At 36.9% G+C, this 24,475-nt stretch overlaps 2 protein-coding genes across 2 annotated transcripts; one reads left to right on the forward strand and one right to left on the reverse strand.

Moving 5' to 3' along the window:
- The first annotated feature begins 906 nt into the window (after window positions 1-906).
- Window positions 907-4,498, forward strand: LOC149417376 (uncharacterized). Its single transcript, XM_089640581.1, has 2 exons — window positions 907-1,065; window positions 4,260-4,498. The coding sequence occupies exons 1-2, from the start codon at window positions 966-968 to the stop codon at window positions 4,496-4,498; spliced, it is 339 nt and encodes a 112-aa protein (XP_089496707.1). The 5' UTR covers window positions 907-965.
- Window positions 4,499-12,556: 8,058 nt separating this feature from the next.
- Window positions 12,557-23,599, reverse strand: Atu (Another transcription unit). Its single transcript, XM_089640266.1, has 11 exons — window positions 23,559-23,599; window positions 23,377-23,476; window positions 22,209-23,201; window positions 21,414-21,469; window positions 20,499-20,708; window positions 19,737-19,903; window positions 19,350-19,564; window positions 19,091-19,253; window positions 16,780-16,995; window positions 15,885-16,068; window positions 12,557-13,237 (listed from the first exon to the last, which is right to left on the reverse strand). The coding sequence occupies exons 1-11, from the start codon at window positions 23,590-23,592 to the stop codon at window positions 13,032-13,034; spliced, it is 2,544 nt and encodes an 847-aa protein (XP_089496392.1). The 5' UTR covers window positions 23,593-23,599; the 3' UTR covers window positions 12,557-13,031.
- Window positions 23,600-24,475: the final 876 nt, after the last annotated feature.

Below are 24,475 nucleotides of genomic sequence, written 5' to 3' on the forward strand. Positions count from 1 at the left end.
TAATAATTATTCCCCGAAAAACAATTAGGTATAAATTCCAATTGCCGTAATTTCCGTGAATTAGGGTCATTATCGATGGAAGTTTGTTATGTACAGCATTCTTACATAAATGACTAAGAATTGTTAGCAATACCATTGTCTTTTTTAAGAATACCTACCCATTTGAATTCAATCCTGAAAATTATCACATTAGTTTAGAAAAAAAAAATGATAAACTTCAATATTTCAATAACGATGTCGTAAAACAAAATAAGTTTTATGTGACCGACTTCAACACGCTTTGGCTTAGAGTTCTCAATTGTGAAATAATCATCAATTGTTTTTTTTTTCAATCTTAAATCGAAACACGCTGTATGTAAGTTTTGCATCTGTGTGAGTACTGTGATGAAGCCAACTTAACTTGCGAGACCTATACCTTACTTTACAGAAGAATATTATTGTTGGCAACTTACTACAGACGTATTGCCCAATGTTTCTTTTGTAGACATTTTTTTTTTTGTACATTTGTTACTAAAATTTTGTTTATTTTTGCTACCGGTCTACACAACCGTGTGACTTTTCTTTTGTGGGTTTAAATTTAATTTTATTATTAAATTAAGTTTATTATTAAATTAAGTTTACTAATATGTATTTATTAAATTATGTAATTGTAAACCTGCACATCTCGACACAGGAATGCCCTAGTGATATGTGCAGATTTTTTTTTTTTTATGTAAAAACTATTTTTGAATAAATAAATAACAAATAAGATATTATGTGTTGATGGGTGACAAGGTTATCTACAATTATATGCAGTGTGTGCTGAACTGTTTAGATGTTTACAATAAAATGTTATTTCCATGTTTCCATTGGTAAATAAACTCGTGTTAGATTTATATTTTTATTCCATATAAAAGAGCAGTTTTGCAGGAGCAGGTCATCAGACAGATATTTTTGTCAAGTGGTGAGTGTTTAATAAACCAAAAATGAAGTTTGCAATTGCTTTGTGCCTGATGATGTTTGCAGTAGTCCTTGTGATATCCAAACCCCAGCACGACAGGGGCTGCCAGGAAATATTGGGACATTGTAAGTACCTTTTCGTTTCACTTAATTGCTTCAAAAAATATATTTTTGAACTTTTGGGTACTAATTACGAAAATATGGGTTTGTTCAGGAATCTAAAACAATTTTTAAACTACATTTTACAACAGAACTACATTTTTCAATTTATTTATACAGGGTGTATCGGCACTAACCCGACAAACTTTAACCAGCTATTCCTTAGCACATTTGGAGTAAAAAATGTTATGGGCACTTTGCTGTCCGGTAGCATTTTTTTTCAATTAAAAACAAAAAAAATAAAAATTTCCACACTACATCACTGTCATTGGCATTGCTTTTCGTGTTCAACAGCTGTTATAATCAAGTATGTCGAAAAACGTCTTCGCTCTTTCGCACACACTAAATAATAATAATTAAAAATGAGACGAATGGTGCCGTGCCATTTCGTTGTGATTGTAAAAGTGCGCCAATATAGGTACACACGTGCATTATTCAACGGAATTCGAATAAAATATTGCCAGATGGGTTTTCAAACTTTGACAAAGGATAAAACAGTGGTTACATATGGTGAAAATATGAATAGTAATTTTTTTATTAAAAAAAACGTTGCCGGACAGCAAAGTGCACTATAGATTTTTTACTCCAAATATGCTAAGGAATAGCTGGTTAAAGTTTGTCGGGTACGTGCCGATACACCCTGTACTATATCAAGCTTTAGGGGTAAGTTTGTCTTCTCTCTTTGATTTGATTTGGAAATCAATTGTAGAAAGGTCGGGCCAAAAACATATCTAGGCTAATTCATCCTTGACAAAGTAAAGCATTCATAATAATTCATGTTATTTAATTTTTTGCCATTCTCTTTAAATAAAAAGCAAGTATGAGTACTTTGTGTAATAATAACCATATATGTCCAAACATAAAATTTCTAAATTTACAGTCAAACATGGTTATAACGAGTACGAGGGGACCAACTACATATTCTCCCTATAACCGCTACTCATTACATCCAAATCGGTTTTTAAAAAGTCGTATGTACCTATTTAAATGCCTCTACTATCAATATATTCACAAATGTGCAGTATATTTTCAAAATACGAGTAGGTATTACTTAAAAAGGCGTATCAGAAAAAATAAAAATAACAAACTTTATAATCAATGATTATTTTAAAGATTTCGCTGTCATGTTTCTCAATTTCCCCCTCTATTAACGCATTGTAACTATCATCATCTGGTCAAGGCTTCAAAGAAAAATATCACTAAATTGTCTATCGTGTTATCACTAGCTTGTGTGTATCGTACCGCTTGTAAAATCGCACTTGACATAAATAACTACCTTGCGGGATTGTTATGATTTTCGGCTGTAAAATATTACTTGTCACAAACAATTCTTAATGCAATGCCCACATGGCTACAGAGAAAAACAAAACGTTCGGGGTAATTCTTGAAAACCCTGGCTGAGAATATTTTTTATCGAGTTTAGGTTAATTAACGCTGCATTTCCGAAATGGAACTAAATTTGAAGAACCGGTTTGCATAACACAAAATTTAAAAAAATGAATAGAAACCTTAGGGCTGTTGAAAAATAGGCAAAGCGGCCTTTCTACTAAAAGTTGTGCATCACTGTCTTAAATTTACCCTCTGCAGGGTTTTAAGTACTTGTAACTAGGCACCGTCATAAACATTTTTATTGGTTTTTAAAACAAAATTGACAATGAGCTGTAATACAAAAGAAGACGTAAAAAGGGATCAAATTTGCAGAGTTAAAATTTCACTTGACTTTCGCAGATTTTATGACAATTATAGATAGTGATGTTTCACATAGTCGACAATCTTACACAGGTAGTGCCATAAGCCTATGAATACGTCCCTAACGGAATAGGAACTTCCCGCCAGCCGCCATTGTGCTCCGGGCAGCTACGCCATCCCTTTTGATTTATTATTACTTTTTTCAAGAATAATTCCCAATTATTCGTTTTTTTTTCAGACCCATTCACGTATTCAGAAATTGTGTTGACCAAATTATTTGCGCAGTATATCAGTGAATCGACCTCGTTATAACAACCAACAATTATATAAAGATAAGCCTGAACTAAAATATCGATATGTAATTGCTCTTTACAGTCGTTAACCTTCCAGCGGGCGCGTTGAGAAATTTCCCTTGAGCGGGCGCTTGTCGTAAATTTTACGTCATCAAGTTTTCTCCATGTAAGTGGTGTTTTCTTTATACAAATGTTAGGGAATTTTTTTAAGGATATGAAGAATGATAATAGGCAGTACTTAAAACAAAAACAAATTGACTTTCTTAAAAAAACGAAGCAACACTCAAAACATTTTAATATTTAAAAACAAAATTTGCTATCGACCTATTTAGTCAGAATCAATATTCCCATCCTTACAATTGTTACAAACCACCTCAACTGAAGAATGGTTCTTGCATGTAAAGGACTGGCAACGGCAACACTTCATTGATGCTGAGGATCTTTTCTTATCCAGTGCACATAACCGACAAACACCGAGTTTTGGAAAGCTTATGTTTTCTTCTTCTGTCATCGGTTCAATAGCCCTACCGTAACTCACTTTGAGAAAAACATTTATATCTTGCGGTAAATATTTGACATTTGATTTGACTCTAGCATAGCTCGAAGCTCGATGCTCACAACTAAGTGGAAAGAGTGGGGGAAGCGATAAGGCGCGTCTGTCGTAAATTTTACGACAGCGCGCCCGCTGGAAGGTTAACTCGCTATTGCCGTGATCGTTATAACCAAGTTCGACTGACTAACTCACGCCGTTTCTCCGCAGGGGTAGGGAGAGAGGACGGACCGCCAAACAACTCGGTCTTGGCACACACTCCTTGCCTCATTCACATTCACACATCGTCTCATACACACTCTTCTATTATTCTGACTCTTGACATGTCCCGACTCAAGTATCTGATTCACTTCATCGTGCCATGTCATCCTTGGGCGTCCCCGACTTTTGCTACCATTCACATTTGCATCATCTATTCTCGTTACGTGCCTATCGCTTGAACATAATCCAAAATAAATTTTTATATTATATTTCTGCAAATTTTAATTGCTTTTAGTTTAGAATTCGTTCATTTTGGTGCAGACAAAGCATCGACAGTTTCTTTCTTTTAGCATCGGGAATATACAGCAGGGACTGTCCCTCTGTGAAGAAATGCCACTGCCATAAATTATAGATGATTTGTCTTCTAGGCTTGTACGAGTGTCCGGTAGGCACTCACTCCTACACGCCCAGGTGCGGCCCTGTCTACACGGAGCGGACATGCACCTCCCCGGTGGCCAGGAAGTTGCCCATGACCATCTGCGACGTGTCCCGCTGTGAATGCGATGAACCCAACGTCAAGGACAGGAAAACGGGCAAATGCGTCAAGCTAGAGAACTGCCCAAAAAACACACAGAAAGAGGACACTGATGATTACAAAAATTTGTAATACATGCTGACAATATATTGATAATTAATACAGTCTGTTTATTTTCTTCTTCCCAGATTACAATGACATATTTATTAAAGGCAAAAATTATTAGACTACAACACAAAAATTGAAAAAATCTTCTGTGAAAAATTTTTAATAACTATCTCGTCAGCGGCATTTTTTAGCGGCATTATTTATTTTTTCTTGGAAGATCTTTTCAATTTATTTTTGTTTCAGGCTAATAATTATTGCTTATAATAATTTGTTATCCTTTGTGCTTTGCATAAAAAACCTTGTCTTGTAAACATAAAACCCAAAAAGAAAATGGAACTTATATACCTAGTAGTATGTCATTCAATTGTAAACAATCACAAAATCTACAGGAAACTGTTAATCTGTTTGCTGAGTTTTTTGGTGGTGTATAAATATGTTAGTAAAAGTGTAGACAGTAAGTACTCTTGTTCTAATTTGGTTAAGAAACCTTGATATATCTGACTGTACAGTAACTATAGATGACGTTATATCTAAGCTGAAGAGTCTCGATTCCCGCAAATCCGCAAGACCCAATAAAGTTCCACCTAGATGTGACAATGAATGGATACAATTTACTTGTATACATTCATTGTCACATCCCATACATAAGTTATTTATGAAGTCACTCTCATCAGGTGTGTTTCCTGACCTTTGGAAGTTTAGTCATTTGACGCCTATTTTCAAAAAAGGAAATAAGAGCGAAGTAACAAATTATAGGCCAATATGCATAATGTCTTTTTTACCCAAAATTTTCGAAGGACTGGACAAGTTGATAACCCAATTTAAACGAGTAATCTCACCACAACATGGATTTATTGAAGGAAGATCAACGCTTTCCAATTTAATATTATACACTGTTGATATTGTTCATGGCTTTAACACATCATATCAAACTGACTCCATATATACTGACTTCAGTAAGGCATTTGATGAAGTAAACCACAGAATCTTAATACGTAAATTAAAATTGTTGGGAGTGATAGGGAGCATGTTTGAATGGTTTACGAGTTATTTGTTGGGAAGGTACTTAGCGGTAAAGGTGGATTCATTCACTTCTTAGAAATTTGCGGCATCAAGCGGAGTACCGCAAGGATCTCATTTGGGCCCAATATTATTTTGTTTGTTCATCAATGTCATAGGAAATATTTTTAGCAAAGTCAAAGTCACCAAGTATAATATGTAGTTAATTCACCTAAAGTAATATAATATAGTATGTATATTTGCAGCACGTTCCAAAAAGACCACCATTCAGAAATGGAACGTTCCTTGAAATGGCTTTAGCAGTGTTTGGTGACCAGGTCTAGATAGCCAGGTACTTCTCCACCTTCATCTACGCCATCTCCTTTCACTCCCCACTAAATTCAGCCTCGCAACATACTTCAATTGGGGCTGCCATAGTCTCACTGGGTACAGACAGTTGGGAATAGTCAGAACTCTTCTGCAGCATTCATATTAAAAAAAACTTTAGCGATAGGCCATAGGTCCATTGGGCAATCTCCATGTTGAATTCACATCGTTCCTTAGGCAGAATCCCAGTACCGGGGTTATCATTGGGTTATTGGTGATGTCTCATACTATTTTTTAATATTAAAAATACTAATTTTTGTTGTGCATCTGTCCATAAACTTTAGAACTATTAATTACTGAATACATTTCAATATCCTTTTCAAAACTGGAAGTGTTTGTTTGGAGAATCCAGAAACGCTCTAACGCTGTACGACTACTGAATCCGGTCCACATGCACTGCCACTCGCATGATAATAGTGGAACATGATTATTCCGTGAAAAATCACAGGATAGTCAATTCTTCACAAACCACTTCCAGTTTCGAAAATAACAATGAGTGAAAAATAATATGGCCTAAAAATACATCCATATATATCAACAAACGCTGATTATGAATATAAAAGTTTTATTACGTATAATATTAACACAATGTTTGCGGGGGGTTATTTAATCAATCTACGCCGTAAAGCGGGCAATTTTTATCACGTTCACGCGCAAAATTCCGTTTCATGTAAAATAGCTATAACTTCTGAACTATTGATCAAATTTAAATAAAATTTTCAGTATTTTACCTCATTCGAAATTTTTTATTATGATCTGGTCACAAATTTTTATATTTTTGAAGAAACAATTATGATATATAAGTTTAAATTTAAAAAATTTGAAAAAACTGCACTTTTGTTGTATTGTCGATTTAGTCATTTTATGCACATTCAACATAGTTTAGGGATCTGGTGAGGAGGCTCGGAATGAAAGATGTTGTGGTGAAGGTCAGAGTGTTTATTTGATGAGTCAGGTAGCCGTGATGAGATGACGTTGGACAGATGTAATATCCTCCGGATACAGGCGGTGATGGCAGGTCAAGCGCGGGTCTGTGAGTCGACGCCGGGCGCTGGTGACCGGACTCGTTGTCTGTCAGGCACTGGCGATCTTGGCAATCAGTACTCCAGTGCTGACGAGAAGGCCGAAGGTGCGGTGGACCTTGTAGGCGGTTGAACGGGAACTGAGTAGACCAGTGAGGATGCTACGTGTCCTCGTAGTGGTCATGGTGAGTGGATGAAGCGCTGGTCAGAGACGCTGGAACCAGGGCGCTGTAATCCATGTAGCGTTGGCCAGGGACGGCGATCTGGGCCAAAGCGCTATGATGATGTCCCGATGGAGTCCATGAGCAGAGCCGGGAAGAATGTCCTTCGCACAAGTGAGGTGCGCGGATTATCACTCGTTGAGCACATTGTTAACTGATGGCAGATTGATGACTGACTGACTAACTAGATTCTTCATGCTGTCGCTTTTAAAAGGTGAAGAAGCTTCTGGAACAATTTGGTTGCCATGTAGAATTTTCCAAACAAATAAATAAAAGAACATCCAAGAAGCTTGTTTGGAAAAATCGAGACTTCTAGAATTTCGTTCGAATGAAGTAGTTGCGTACCACTACAGGACTCCCCTTCCAGCGGCATGGTTGAGGGCCGCGATAGAAAGAAAAGTTGAGTCAGATCTTGCTTGTTGATGGGAGTAGGAAGGGTTGGTGCTGGTATCGTTGCATTTATCTTGGGTTCAGGGCCACTGTACAGTTGTTGTATATTCTCTCACGTAAAAAAAAAAAAAATAAAACGGTTAGAAAAACAAAATTATTATAAATTACAAACACTGTTCACAACACAATCTGAGGATACACTCAAGGTAACCATGGTGGGCACTATTATCCGCGCTGGTGCGGAGATGGTCTGGTGCACGCAGCTCCATGGTGCCTCCACCGATCACCCATTTTGAGACGGGGTTACCGGTGAGTCGGGGTGACACGATCACGTCGGGGTCACCACTTTGGAGATCTGGTGAGGAGGCACGGAATGAAAGATGTTGTGGTGAAGGTCAGAGTGTTTATTTGATGAGTCAGGGCCGTGATGAGAGTCGGCGTAGGACAAATGTAGTATTCTCCGGATGCAGGCGGTGATGGCAGGTCAAGCGCGGGTCTGTGAGTCGACGCCGGGCGCTGCTGACCGGACTCGTTGTCTGTCAGGCACTGGCGATCTTGGCAATCAGTACTCCAGTGCTGACGAGAAGGCCGAAGGTGCGGTGGACCTTGTAGGCGGTTGAACGGGAACTGAGTAGACCAGTGAGGATGCTACGTGTCCTCGTAGTGGTCATGGTGAGTGGATGAAGCGCTGGTCAGAGACGCTGGAACCAGGGCGCTGTAATCCATGTAGCGTTGGCCAGGAACGGCGATCTGGGGCAAAGCGCTATGATGATGTCCCGATGGAGTCCATGAGCAGAGCCGGGAAGAATGTCCTTCGCGCATGTGAGGTGCGCGGATTATCACTCGTTGAGCACCTTGTTAACTGATGGCAGATTGATGACTGACTGACTAACTAGATTCTTCATGCTGTCGCTTTTAAAAGGTGAAGAAGCTTCTGGAACAATTTGGTTGCTATGTAGAATTTTCCAAACAAATAAATAAAAGAACATCCAAGAAGCTTGTTTGGAAAAATCGAGACTTCTAGAATTTCGTTCGAATGAAGTAGTTGCGTACCACTACAATAGTATATATATATTTTTTTAAATACACACCACTAAACACTAATATTGTTTGAAAGTATAAAATCGTTGGAAACAATTCCCTTCATGTAAAGGTACATCATAGAATTTACACATGTACCGGGTTTCGCTAAGTATTTTGTGTACCGCGCACACACGACATCGCTTTCGCAGATTCTTATTTTTACCAGGGCCTTCAATCTTTTCCAATATATATGTTTTCTCATATCCATCGATAGTCTTCCTAGAAGATCAGATTTTGAAGATTTTTTTCTGATACCAGATGTTGATGGTGTTGGTTCCGGGTCTTGACTATTATCTGACGAAATCTGATCAGCCACCCAGTGCTCTGCGATTTCCTTAAAAAATTGTTTATATTTTATTTTCCTTTCTTTTACGGAGTTGTACACAACAAATGAGTTGAATAATGCACAATTTATTATATACTTCGCTAGCCTTTTTGTCCATTTAGTGGTTTTTAGTAAAATAGAATAATACGAAAGATATTGGTCTGCTTGGTGAATGCCTTTCATATATTTATTGTAATCGATTATCATTACCGTAGTCCATTTTATAGGGTATTTTTTATGAAAAAATATCCCTTTATTATGTAACAAATAACTAACAAATATGTAACAAATAACTTTTCGAGCACAGCACACAAATACTTTGTACGAAATTTTTAAAGCGGAATGTAGGCAGAAAAGAAAATAGAGAATGTCTTGAACGAAACAATATAGCTTTAACACTGAAGAAATATAATGATTTAAAAAGAAAACGAAACATTTATCTTACAGTTATTTTATTTCAAGTGCATGTTTTATGACCACAGTCGGCCGGCCACCCGACCCTAATTCCACGAATTGCCAGGTACCTAGTACGCGTGTCACGAGAGCTGACGCATAATTTTTACTTCACAGAGTAACCAACATCATACGTTACTCGTAATATATTGTTACTCTAAGTGTACCTACAACGCATTTTGGCGTCTCCCGCGCTTTACCAATAGTGTACAAATACGAAAAACGCTTTTAAGCGTCTCCCGCTCTCTACCAACAGTACGCAAAAGACGCGTTTAAGCGTCTCCCGCAAACAATGTGTTAATTAAAAACGATTAAAACTGTAAGAGACGTAAACACCCAGCGATTGGTCGGCGTGTTCTGAGAGATCTTACAATGCTTCCTCCCGGGTCGGTCGATGGCGTGTTTTAGAATGTGGATAATTTTGCTACCACTGTGGTATACAAATAATTTCAAAATTTTTTTTGAAAATCTTTTTAAATATTTAAATTGGGATTTGTTGATTTCATACCCACCAGAGTGGGATTGACTTTACTGTTAACGGATAAAACTGAGGTACGCATGATGTCACATGTACCCCGCAAGATTTCATTCATTTTGGCGAGCTTTGAGAAACGAAAGCATTGTTTTTTATTTAACTATGAAATTAACATTTGTAAGAAAAAAGAATATGTACTGGTGTACAAGTTAAAAGGTGAATTTTTATTATTTTTTATTTTAACCGACTGGATTCTCTTTTTTTTTTTTTTAAATAACACATCTGCCCTGATGATGGACACTGCAATGCTGTCTGAAACGTTGGCTAAAGGAGTTAGCGCAACACGGCATAACACCCCAAAAACAAATAAAACAATACTTTTGGCCGTGAAAATCTTAAATCATATTTGACTGGATTCTCTTTTAAAATAATTTGGGAGGCGGGTATGAGTACCGCTACCCCGGGAACCATTTATTGGATAACCAACTCCTCTGCCATAGGTCAACCCAAGTGGACATTTGGTGACTTAGCAGGGATGCCCAGGCTCATGGGGCGAGGCTTGTCCGTGGTCGGGAGAGACTGATTGAGGGAGACCTTTTGACCTCTCCAGCAGGACTATTGGAACATCACAGTGCTGCGTGAGAGGGATGAATTCATACGTCTGTCACTCCTGGACACACTGACCTCCAGATTCCTACCCACACTTATACTTTTTTCCTTCACAGAACTTCCTCTTCTTCCTTTCCTAAAAAGAGCTCCACACAGCATTTCCAAAGATAACTAAGGGCCTGGGGGTAATTATTTTTCTACCTTATTTAATTTACCCATCTGGTAAAGGAAATAGCTGCTTCTATGGCTTCAGAACTTATGCACTTCTACAGAGCTTGTAGATAATTTTATCTTTATTTAATTTTAAAACAGCAGAACCTGCAGACAAGCTGCATTATAAACGGCAGCTTTGCTTGGCTACTTGTTTGAAATTAATAAAATTATTGTAATAATATCTATGGTTTTGTCCTTATTTATTCGGTTTTATAAAAATATATCTATTCTATATATATTTATATAAAGAAGAGTGTCTGCGGCACAGGGCGTTTTTTTATACAAATCTACAGTTTTATTCTGAGATTGATGAAATTTTACACACTTGACCTTCAAAACAGGAGTGTCACTATCTACATGAGATATCGAAAAACCACTCCCACACTTGACATTCAAAATAAGAGAAAAAATCAAAAAACAGTCCACATCTGATTTCGAAAAACACTGTAAAGCCCGGGCAATGCCAGGGACAGCTAGTAATAAATAACAATTAATTTTATTGTTGGAATAAACAATATACTTCATGAATAAAACCTCAAATTGTAATGTTTACCATTGAAGACAATATAGGCGATTGTCAAATGACAAATTTGAAACATAAAATCAGAAAAAGATACAGTCGCACTAGATAACATTGTGTTGGAGGGAAATGTGGAAAATATGTAAGTAGATAAGAATGGATTGATTTACCAAGTAAACATGGATAGCTAACTCAAACAATTATTAACACGATAAAAATAAAACAAACAAACAAAATTAAAAATAGGTACATAAATTTATTAAGTATTATTTACAAATATTGTTTTTTCATGGTCAGTACATAAACAACATTATTAAACTAGTTTCTTAACATTAACATTTCAGTATAAGAATTACATAACTTAGAAGCACTTCATTTTAGAAGAACTTGTTTACTTCCTTTTGATTGATATTATATGCTTGGGTGTTCCTTCTCCAATACAAAAAATGTATAATTTTTTTTTTTTTTTTTAAAAAGAAAGACAAACATTCCCGGGTTACGAATAACCCAACAATGTTTGAAAATCTCCTACTACCACCACAGAAAGCCGAAAATGTTGCTTGTGTTGTGATGGAGGACGTAACCAGCCGAGGGATCGAACACGCGACGCTCGGGTGAAACCCAAGCGCTATGCCCACTCAACCACTGACCGGTCATATAATACATATTCTCTTTCTTCACAATAAAATAATTACATCTCTTGACTTCTGAACATATTATGTACATTCATACCTATCTGTAAAATAACAATTTTGTCACATTGGAGATTGTTACAGCCCAATACAATAATCTTCATAATGATTTACATAATAGCTATAATAATACTATGTAGTGCCAATGCATGGATGGGAACCAGATGCAATGCCAACTCAGCCAAGTTTGTGTACTGAATTATTTGGTTTCCACTTATGATGCTGATATTTTACACAAATCAGGCGATTTTGGTTACCCCAATGGGGCTGTGTGTTATGGTGGGAAACACTTTAATTCAATTTATTAAACGCAAGAAACAAAATGAAATATGTAATAGAATGTGGGATCAGTGGCCCTTTGGATGGATTTCAGCCATCCATGTAATTTAATAGCATATCAACATAATATGTTTTTTTATTTTATATATATACAATAATATTATTATTGGGTTTATAAAAACAGTTTATTTTTAAACAAGTTCTGCTGTGTAATTATTATTACGCGTGACAGCTGTTTCGCCCTCTGAAGGCATTATCAAACTGTCTTCCTTACCTTCAGAGGGCGAAACAGCTGTCACGCGTAATAATAATTACACAGCAGAACTTGTTTAAAAATAAACTGTTTTTATAAACCCAATAATAATATTATTGTATATATATAAAATAAAAAAATAAAATGGAGTTCTACAAATTAAACTTAATAACAATAAATAAACATAATATGTATTCATAAATAGTGTCCATTGTCAATACTAAGGATGGGTTGTTTTGTAGAATTTTAACAATTCATCTAATTTCAATATTAAAATTCATGTTCTGTTATTATTTCATCACGGGCCGGTTGTTTCACAGTACTTGGATAGTAGTGGACTTTTACAAAACATGAATATTAACTTTGAAATTTGATGAATTGTTCAAATTCTGCGAAACAACCCAACCTAAGTCACTTTCAACTTCCTGAATCGCGGGCAAACATCTATTAACCCTCAGATGAGGTAAATATTTTTTATCTATAGCATAAGATTCTGTTACAAAACATGATAAAATAATATTATTATCATCAATTTTCAGATTCCCGGGCAAACAACAATAATTTCCAAATATCAGAGTGCAGGGATTACAATGCTCAGATTCAGAGGCACACAATATCAATTTAAAAGTGTCATGATCAAGCGTCAGATTCAGAAGCACTGACTTGTTTGTCAGGCGGGGAGGGAGAGCGCGAAGCCGAGCCCCTCTTGTCGCCGCGCTCTGAGCCCGACCCACTCTCGTCCTCCGAGTCCTCCAACGCTTTGGCCCGGTCCAGCCTCCGCGCTTTATGTGTCTCCACGTCTGATGCATCTTCGTCCGAGGAGTAGATTTGACCACCGGCAGCTAGAAGTGGATACAGTCAGATTTAAATTCAGCAAAAGTAGCAAAGATAACAAACTCAACCAACCTATTAGGCCAGTTTACTGCCAGGAGTCATTAAGTGACATTTTTGTCAAAATCGAGTTAGAAGCCCCAATCTACCTATGTTTTCATGCTTTCTATAGTAAATCACCCATCATGTCAATTAACAATTTTTTTACAGCTAATTGTGCATCTTAGTACCACTACCAATAGTCTCCAATAGTCATATAATACCAACAATTTTTAATAAAAAAATCACTAACATATTTCATAATTTTTGAAAGTTGGATAATGTGCGGAAAGTTATATAAAATACTCCTAATAAATTATACATACCGACTTAAAAATCACTAAAACATTTTGGTGGCTTCTTGCGAGACAAAAAATATTAAGAATAGTTGTTTCATGACGTTTGCGAAAAGTCACTAAGTGAAGTTTTTATTATTTTTTCCTATTAATATGAATAAAACAAAAAAGTTCAATTCCCACATAAAAGCAGTTGTAAGAATAAAAACGTATTTAAAAAAATCGATTTTATTATTATTTTAGCTCAGATATAACTGATTAAAGGTAGCTGAAATTTTAAAGTCGATTATCCCAGAATCAACATTTTATGTAGTTAACCCTTACCACTCATTTGTCGGGTGCCAGCGGACATCACTATTTGTACGCTACAACTCAGTTGTCGGCTGGTGGCCGACGAGATAAGACATGCGCGCGTATTTTCGTGAGCAAAACTTGACACGTGACGTTGTTTCTTGCGATTATTCGATAAAAAAACATTTAAATTCACGTTTTCATAAGATTTTGACTGTTTTCCGTTTTTATTTTACTATAAAATAACCTTTGCAAATTCACATAACCTAAAATGGCGGGAACTTCGCATCTGAATACCAAGTGTTTTCGGAAGATGAATCTTATGAAAGTGACAGTGAGTACGAGCCTGTTGCTTGTGATTTTGAAGATCCTTATGATGATAGTGTTAACAGCACAGAAAATAACAATAATAATGATGACAGTACAACAAATGTCGAAAGTCACAAAACAGTGTGGTTTAGTGAGACCTGTTCCAGAAAACCTGGTCTCCATCCTGGAGAATGTTTTAAAAAGTACCATACTATGCAAAAATATAAGTAGTTCATAATATTTTCTGTAAACTGTTTTTTATTTGAAGAATAAATCATAACGAATGAATTTTTAACGATTTTTTTTGTAACTGCCTACCAGTAAATTAATATTTTGCCATTATTTAAATTAGAGTTGGCTGAAAAAAAATATTAAAAAATAATGGAGTGGTAAGAGTTAATGACTTTTGGCAGAAAGCCGACGATTAGTACAATTCAAACATGTAATGCAAAAAACATTTAAAAAATAATATAAATGCAGAAATATTGCCATGCTTTACATCTTTGCTTTGTAAAAACACCACAACTGCTAAAGCAACACACTCATTTATAAGATAAGTTTCTTTAGCATTCCTACAATTTCTAACGGTCTTACTTAAAACCGTGGTGAAAATTTTATTCAATTGGTAAACGACTGTGTATGTAAAAACATTACGTATAATATAGAAACTGACATAAAATAGTTTGTGGAAAAATATATACATTGTTTACAGAGCCAAAGGGAGTTGTTTATCTGTTGTATTAACAAGAAATTTCTCATTGAATTTCGGAATATATCCAAGGTATTTTAAATGTACAATAAATTTCTTCATTTTGAAAAAGTAGTAAAAATATATACCATTTTAAGGAACTAGATAAAATTATCTTTTAGATTTTTGTATTTAAATAGACTTTGATATTTATAAATTGAAATTTTTTAATTTCAAACATGAAAATTTTAAAATAAAAATATTTTTACTCCAAATTTCGAAAAATTAAGAGAATGCGGAATTTTGAAAACACATTCCTGCATCCTTGCTAATCTGCAAGAAAACTGTCACCTCACATTTAATTTCGTTCATATTATAAAAATATAATAATTCCCAGAGAACACAAAAATTTTGCATTCATTGTTAGCGCAAAACAAAACATTTGTTTTATTAAAAAAAAATCACTTTCATAGAATTCTTATTAAATTGACGCAGAAACAGTCAATTAAAGAATAATGTGTCCGAAATAATCTAACTTTTTCAAGACTGGAATTTCACATGTCAGTCTGCGGAAAATCCAACATTGCTATTTCTTTCAGAGCCCAGTTAAAGATACTTCTTTTTACAATAAGTAACAACACCTTTTAACGTTTGTGAAGTGATTTGTTAGTAGTTAGGCTGTAAATATTCAAAACACTTTTCTCACTTACAGTTCTTTCGCAATATGACTGACATATTTTTAAAAATGAAAAATCATTTTGTTTCAATTTTTTTCATGAATATAATTTTAAAAATGACAAAGTTGAAAAATAATTTTATATAATATATTCAACAATTATAACACATGAAGTGCTCGGTTTCTATAAAATAATCATTTAGAAGTTGGCAATGCAAAAAAATAGTTTTTGAAGATTGCTAATGGGATTTGTTCTTAAGGTATTTTTTCACAAAAATGGTGCTCTATAAATTAGCCAAATATTAAAATATATATATTATTATTGGGAATGTATTGTATATTTCAGTAAACGGTCTTACGTTGCCTGCTTTGCTGTCCGGGCTTGTACTTGTTCTTAATGGCGTTGAGGCTGATGGCTCCATCGTCGTCTGAGCCCTCGTCTCCCGCCGCCGCCGTGCCACGCTTGGCCGCGCCCCGTCGTCCTGACGGTCGAGCCATGCCCCCGCGCATGCGCATAGACATGCGCAGCTCTTGCTCCTCTTTCTGGAAACACAATCACAATCAGTCAGTAAATAAGTTATTTATAGAGCTCCTGTCGTTCATTCCGTCACGGGGATGCGATCCTTGGGAATGGTGGTTAACTTGGCCCCATAAATAAACCACCCACTAGATCAATATCTTCAGGCTTTTTGTATGAAACAAATTGGTCCTAAAAAAACAATAGATACAATTAACCAATAGTACAATTCTCATTCGGAGCCTACTTATTATACTATACACCATTGAAAAACTCTGAAAATTTATTTCATAGACTTTCAGAGTTTTTCATTGGTGGATATAGTTAGGCAACAATATGACGTCACAATATTCACGGTTCCAATTTTCGATCGGAGTTACACCCTCCTGCTTGGCATGGGGCCCCTAATTAGGCTTATAGAATAGTGCTGTATGGCAGGTACGTCTAAAAGTATGTTAAAATTAATTAGGCACAGAAATTCAGTACAGTCGATGCTATTGTTTAAAATTTTATGTAGAAATGTTAAATCACTCAAGCTAATGTTCGCCTTTGTTGCAAACATTGAAATGTACATTAAAAATTATTGTTGAATTTGATGGTAAGATATTTTATAAATTTGTTTTGAATACGTTCTACGCCATCGATGTACAGTTTATACTGTGGGTTACAAATTTGCGAAGCACATTCCAGTGTACTTCTGACTAATGAGAATTATAGAAATATAATATATACTATACCTTGAGCTGGAACTGCCTGTCCTGGTCAGGATCGATGCCCACTTGGGACAGGATCTTGATGCCCGAGGTCTTGGTGGAACGGTCGGCCAGGGACATGGTCATCTTCCTGTGCGTGAAGGACTCGGTGGAGTGCGGCCGGAAGGTCAGCTTGGTCCTGAACACGGCCTGCCCCAGCAGACCCGTGCCTTGCCTCACAAACAGATGATTGAAGTCACCCTGGAACCAGATATTTATAAATATTTAAATATTTTTTTAAAAGTAGATAATAAAAATTGTTAGTTGGTCGAGTGGTTCAAAGCTATGGATATCCACACAGGCATTGTGGTTTCAATCCTCTGCTGGTCCTCCATCATTTCACAAACAACATTTCTGTGGCTGGCCGGTAAAACTTAAGTCAGTATGGATTTCATACAGTTTTACCAGCCAACCACAGTTTTTCCACTTTCCGGATTTCATGTTTACATCGTAAGACGTTTCCTCAGAATAGTTAGTTAACTTTATCAAAAAAAAAAAAATGTATTAAAAAAGTAGGTTGAAGAAATAATTATCTCAATATCTTCTAACATTTATTTTATTTTATTTGTGTACAAAAAATTTTACAACATTACAGATATTTTATCTAACTAATTGTAAAAGTACCATTTTCACAGTGAGAATGTAGCGCCAAATACCTTACAAACTCATTGAATTTTCCGAAGAATTTGTCAAAATTTTTACCTAATATATTTAAATAGCGTATCGCTCTTCCCACGGGCGAATTCGGGTACAGATTTGTACGACTCAATCGGCAATATAATATGTTATGGTGACGTGCCCGAGAGTGAGACTCTGGGACAAATAAATTGATTTGCGCCAGAGTCTCACCGTTAGAGACGAGGCCATTGATTAATTGAAAGAAATATTTTAGCAACGCAAAACATCTACGAGTTTCTAGAGAATGGTAGTTAGTCATACCTAGAATAAATCTCGATGGATATAAATATGGATATGTGCCATAGAGGCGTAAAAATAAAAAACCTAGGAATTTTTTATGAACTCTTTCAATGTTTAAAATATAGGATGCTTCAAATGGGGCCCAGATAATACAATTCGACTCCAGTACACTTAGCACCAGTGAGTTGTAAAGTAGCCTAATGGTTAGTGGGTTTTGAAATGAGCGTGAATTGCGAATGACAAAGCCCAGCAGTTTATATGCTCTGTTGCATAAGTCATTTGTGTGCTGGTGGAATGTCATTTTGCTGTCAAAAGTAACCCCTAGATCTTTTATTTGACTAAAGCGATGAAAAATGTTATCGTTAATTGAATATTCAAATATGATCGTCTGTTTTGCCCTTGTGAAAGAGACTATATTGCATTTAAGTGCACTGAAGCTTAAGCAGTTAATTTTTGCCCAGTTTGCGACAGAGTTCACATCGATTTGTAGGAGGACACAGTCAGCGAGATTTTTTATTATGCGGTAGAGTTTTAGGTCATCAGCAAACAATAAATAAGAGGAATGAGTGATGATTGAGCCTCAAATTTTAGAACATCTAACACACTTCGGCCGGGAAAGGTAGTTCTACCTGTTCGGTCGATTGATGCTTAAGACCGGGAAGGGTAGTTCTACCTTTTGTGCCGGCCTCATTTCAATGGCAGAAAAGATGGAATTATTCAATGTTTTTACATGAATATTATATACCAATCTCTTTGTAAAGATCCCAACTATATGCCATAACATAATTATCGAATCGTAATGAAGTCTTTTTTTAAATTTATTTTCGTGCCTTTCGTTTACATCAGTATTTCAACACAAAGGATAGTATACTATTTGTTAGTGAAATAATTCAATTCCTGGAATGAGGGTTTTTATGACCGTGAAACCCGATTCAAATCTCTTTCTGCGTTCTGCACCCACTCAACTCCTATGTGCAAGCGAGCGAGAGATGTTGGGTGTATTTAAAGAAAGCAGGTATGAGCAAACACCGATGGGCGAACCGTAATAAATGTATTACAAGGTTAATTGAGTTGCATTTAAAAATTATTCCATATTCGTTTAGTACTTTTATAGCTTGGGTATGCTGAGTTGCTATGTAGAAATTTTTATTAAAATATTTTGATTATTTTCGAAGATATAGCAATTTAGAACATATTAAAAAAATTCGCACAGGACCTTTATTTTGGCCCGGACTCGGCATAGCGCCAGTGCAAAAAATACCCGGCCGAAATGTGTTAAGACTTTCATTAGAAAAGAAAGCTGGTGATTCAAATTACAATTAGTGTCATTTTGAAAATACCAACAATATACTGATATGTATTATTAATTAGTACTTGCATGAAGCGGTTGTTTGTAGACATCAAAGATTTCGGATCCCAGGTGAAGAGAGATGCTTCCATCGGACCACTTGACAAGGCGCGCGTTGGACTCCTTTATCGCGTCTCCGCTGCGGTCAAACTCTGTTCTCCATCTTATTGTGTTTTCCACTTTTAGTTTCAGCCTGAAATTAAAATATTAATAAATCAATTAATTTAAAAGAAAAACATTCCGAGGTCGGTTGTGATCTTTGGAATATCTTGAATAAAATATATCTCACCTGGCGCGACCTTCTTCATCCAGCATCTCCTCATCATCAATCTCATCCTCGTAGGTCTCTTTGTCATAAGGGCGTGTCTCCACGGACAGGAAATTGGGCAGCTTGACAAAGTGCAGTTCTTTGCCGAGGTCGGTGGTGATCTTGGGAATGTCTGCGTCGATTCGCGTCTCTACCAGCGGCTCGGCTTCCGGCTCGGGCTCCTTCACTCGTTCTTCCTAAGAAAACAAAGAGGAAAATTCTATATCACACAATTTTAAAGCTTTGCGAAATATTCATAACTGCACAATTATTCCACGACCTTGGATTTACTGTTCACAAAATGGACATCTCCTGCTCACAAATGCAATATATTCTCACAACAAAAGCAACGAAAAGGCAAGTATTAACCTCATCCCCACTCCTTCGGCCCTCGCTGCCGTCGGACCTCCGAGCATCGTCCTCTCGGTCAGAGAGTTCCTCGCGCCCGCTGTCCCGTCGCGGGGAAGCAGATCCCTCACGAGCTTCGTCCTCGGAGCTGATATCCGAAGCATCTCCGAAAAGAGCATCCGCCGTCACTGACAAGAAATATAAGAGTTGAATACATACTTGGTTAATCACTTTGTGGCATCATTTTGACTTAAATAAAATAAATAACTTTAAACACTTAACCATTATTTAATCAAAAGGATCAAACATGTTTCAAAACCAATGGTTTCTTCATCAGGATAAACAGATATGTATTACACATAGATATCAGAACCTTTTTGATTAAACGATGGTGTTAAGAAAATAATTTATTTTATTAAAAATAAAAAAAAAAAGATTTAGTTTAAAACATTAAGCACAAAGCAGAATGGCAATACCCTCATTGCAAAGAAAATAAATTTTTCTTAGTAAACTTTGTTCTGAGGCGAGTATTTCCCCCACAACCTGCTGACTAAAAACCAAATGCGTGGACTAAATCTCGAAAACAAGCAATAGATATTTTGAAGGTAGGATTTTTTTTAAATTTGAATGTGTCTTTGATTTTAGTTTTTCCCACACAAATATTTGATTTATGTAGCTCCATTCATAATACATATTGACTGCACTTGAAATAGCATAATATAAAATAGCGATATTCAAACAATATAAAAATGGTTAAAATGAAAGTAAATTTAGGCATTGTACCTGTATCAGGTTTATCTCCTTGTGTTTCCGGCTCTGATTCATCTGTATCAATGAGATTCTTCATCTTCTTGGGAGAAGCGGATTTGTCTTGGTCGCTCCCGCTCTCTTCTCCAGAGAGGACAGCATGCTTCCTCTTCTTCTTCTCCTTCTTGGCCCCTACATCGCTATCCTCCGAGTCCGACAGCACGGTAGCCTTCTTCTTCTTTTTACCTAAAACAATTATTATTAAAAATAAGTATCCTCAGGGGAAACAGAGCTGTGAAAGTTATACATCACCAAAAAGATCATCTTATCAATAAATCTTAGCCATAAAGTATGCACCTTTTTTTCTTTTTATATAATAGCTCAACACAGGATGCGCTGAGGAAAATAATTTCCTTCAGTGCTTATTTCATCTTTTGGGATGCTATGGAAGGTTTTTTAAGGAGAGGAAGGAGAGGAAGATCTGGTAAGGAAAAAGGTATGAGGGGTGAGTAAGAATCTTGGGGTCAGTGTGTCCAGGAGTGACGGATGTTTGAATTCATCCCTTCCACTGGGTCGCAAGTCCCGAGGTAAAAAGATCTCCCACAACCAGACTCTCCAAATCCTGCCCGCTACACAGTAGGTGGGCAGACGCATCTGCCGCCAAGACCTAGACAATCCTCACCCCATGGAACCAAGCACCCCTGCTAATTCATCAAATATAGTGAACCACTTGAGGTGACCTGTGGCAAGGGTGTTGGTTATCCGATGAATGGTTCCTGGATTCGCGGTACCAATACCCACCTTCCAAAATGTATGCACTGTATAATGCCTGTGACAGACCACGCTATAAGCGATAATTCCCATTGGGAATATATGGCAAGCGATATGCTGAAATAGGCCAAGCCATGAGAGTACAGCACAAGTGTGTCAGCCCTATAAATCAATAAGTACCTGCACTTTTGTCGGAAGCCTCACTGTGGCGGGAAGTCCGTGATCCAGAGCGAGATCTACAAATTAAAACACAAGGAATGAAAGATTAGTTGTCGATTACCACCAGAATAAGCTTCACAAAATAAATGGTTTTCTTACTTGTCACAAGCTATTTTTTGTTTTACATTATTAATATTCTTATAAATAATATAACAATTTTTTAAATATTGTCTTATTAGAGGTAAAGTCACAAGCAGGAAATCCATAATTGGTTTTATTATGGCTATATACGAAGGTGGGGTGAAAAGTTTCTAACAAAGAAAACAACTTTTTTTTTCTGCTTTTCTTAACATAATCTCAATGAAAACTAATACATTCTTCATAACGTGTAACTTCATCGCTCTAATGCAGTAATACCAACTTATAGTGTGATCTGTCGAGCTCCTCAAAATACCCACATGCTGTATTGATACACTTCCTCGTTGCTCTGAAATTTTTGTCTATTTGTATGCAAGCTAGTGAAGAATAGTATTATAGAATGCCAGAACAAAATAAGACCTGCTGGAGTCATCTATGTATCAGGTCAACTTCTCACTTGTGCTGAGAAGTTACCGAACTAGTACTAACTAGTTCACATACACAAACCGATATAATTAACACATTTCGGCCGGGTAGTTTTTACGCTGGCGCTATGCTGATTCTGGGTGAAAATAGAGGTCCCGCGCGAATTTCTTTAATTTGTTTTAAATTGCTATATCTTCGAAAATAATTAAAATAACGTGATCCTAGAAGTACACGTTCAATTATACTACTAACCTTCTTTCATCATCAATTTGTAGATCTGGTGTATTAGAGCGACTGTCTCTGGCAACTACTGGCGACCTCAGACTCCTCGATGGAGATTTGCTTTTTGCTTTTCCCGACACGGGGCTGCCGGATGGAGACCTCGACTTCCCACTGGCAGCCCGAGACTTTGGGGTTTGAGATCTGGATTTCCCACTAGCGACTGGAGACGTGGGGCTATGGGAACGTGACTTTCCGCTTGCAACAGGCGACCCAGGACTCTGGGATCTGGATTTTCCACTTGCAATAGGGGACCCTGGACTCTGGGATCTAGACTTCCCACTAGGGACGGGAGACTTGCTGTGGGATCTTGACTTTCCACTTGCCACCGCCGATGCTGGACTATGCGATCTAGACTTTCCACTGGCGACAGGAGACTTACTGTGGGATCTGGATTTTCCACTAGCTACAGCAGACGCTGGGCTGTGGGATCTAGATTTACCACTTGCCACTGGTGATGTTGGGCTGTGAGATCTAGATTTACCACTTGCCACTGGTGACGTTGGGCTGTGGGATCTAGATTTACCACTTGCCACTGGTGACGCTGGGCTGTGGGATCGTGACTTGCCACTGGCAATGGGAGACTTGGGGCTGTGGGATCTTGACCTGGGACTAGGTGACCTTGACTGTACACTCCCAGACCGGGAACGTCTCTGACTTCCACTTCTCGAACGTGACTTTGAAGTTCGTTCTGCCGGGCTTTGAGATCTTGATTTCACACTTCCTGCGGGACTTCCTGATCCAGACCTATGGTCAGGGCTTCTCGAACCAGATTTTTGAGACGCTACACTTCCAGAACGGTTAGAGCCACGGGATTGAGATCTTGATTTGTGAGACTGAGGTGAGTTGGATCTGGATCTATCTTGGTTTCCGCTGGCATTAGATTTACGAGATTGAGCAGAGGTATTCGAGTGAGCGGAAGCAACGGAGCCTGTTGGACTTCCATCCCTGCTACGCGATTGAGACCTGAAACGTGAATAATTACCGAAATTATTATTTTTTCTCGAATGACAGCTAGAAATACCAATGCAATATTTGTTTTAAAACACTGCATTGGACATCTTAATACAAACAGACTTATAAAAGGTGTGTCAACACAGTAGATTTATATTAAATACGTGAACCAAACAAACAAACAAACCTTGATTTAGCACTTCCATGTCCTGATCCAGCCGGACTAGGGCTTCTACTAGTACTTCCTTTGCTGGAAGCACTTTCTGAATCTGATCCGGAATCCTCACCTGAAGGAAATGTGAAAATAATTACTGGTATTAAAATATCTACAGGATTGAATTAGCAATAAACATAAAAATAATTTCTAACCTTCAAAACCAATTTCTTTACGCGGCGCCATCATAGACAATAATACAGCATAGATATCAGGGTTGCCAAAATACCTACAATAGTTGTTCAAAATACTTAAATTGGGGAGAACAAAATTCCTCACAAGTTCCCCATTCCCCAATTTTATTATTGCTAACTTTATATTTTTTCTTTACACCTTAAAATGAGCATCTTAATTTTTTCGGCTAATAGTTTCATATAACCGTTACCTGTGGGCTCCAAATTCAATATTAAATCCTTTCAACAAAATATTTTTAACATTGACAAACTATGATTTTTTTTCTTTACTTCATCTTTTGATTCATAATTTTTCCTGTTCCTCAGCTGACCTCCCACCCCCGCCTGGCAACCTCACCTCGACTCGCCTAGCCTCACCTCGCATCGTCTCGTACGGTCTCGCATTACATCCCTTATCTCATTTTTTTCCATGAGAACTGTGCAGTCACTGCTTGAAGCCGCCGATATAGACTGCGAGCGTTCATAGTCTTTGAAATATTTAGCAAATTTTGATAATTACATATTTAACTGTCGTTATCTTCAATAAAACTTTGTGATTATAGTTTTTACAACTAGGCACCTTCGGCCTTCCCTAAAAATATTTTTCGCGTTTACGTATTCATGGTATTTCGTTAAATTTCTTGAGTTTTGTTGATTTGTTGAGTTTCAACTTTGTTGAAATTCAACAAAATAGCGTAATTTCCCCCCCTCCAACATTTCCCCCCCCCACTCCTACACCACTGATCACACACCTCCGCAACTGCCTCCACACCCCCACCCGTGACCATAAATAATTTGGTCGCGTAGACTGCTTGTTATGAATAAACAGATTCAGATCTCCAACAAAACATTGGTTTTCGTTTTTAAATGACGATTTATAAAGTCTAGGTATAATAAAT

This window comes from Hesperophylax consimilis, chromosome 15, assembly GCF_061612785.1.
Source record: "Hesperophylax consimilis isolate HC1 chromosome 15, BYU_Hcon_1.0, whole genome shotgun sequence".
NCBI lineage: Eukaryota > Metazoa > Arthropoda > Insecta > Trichoptera > Limnephilidae > Hesperophylax > Hesperophylax consimilis.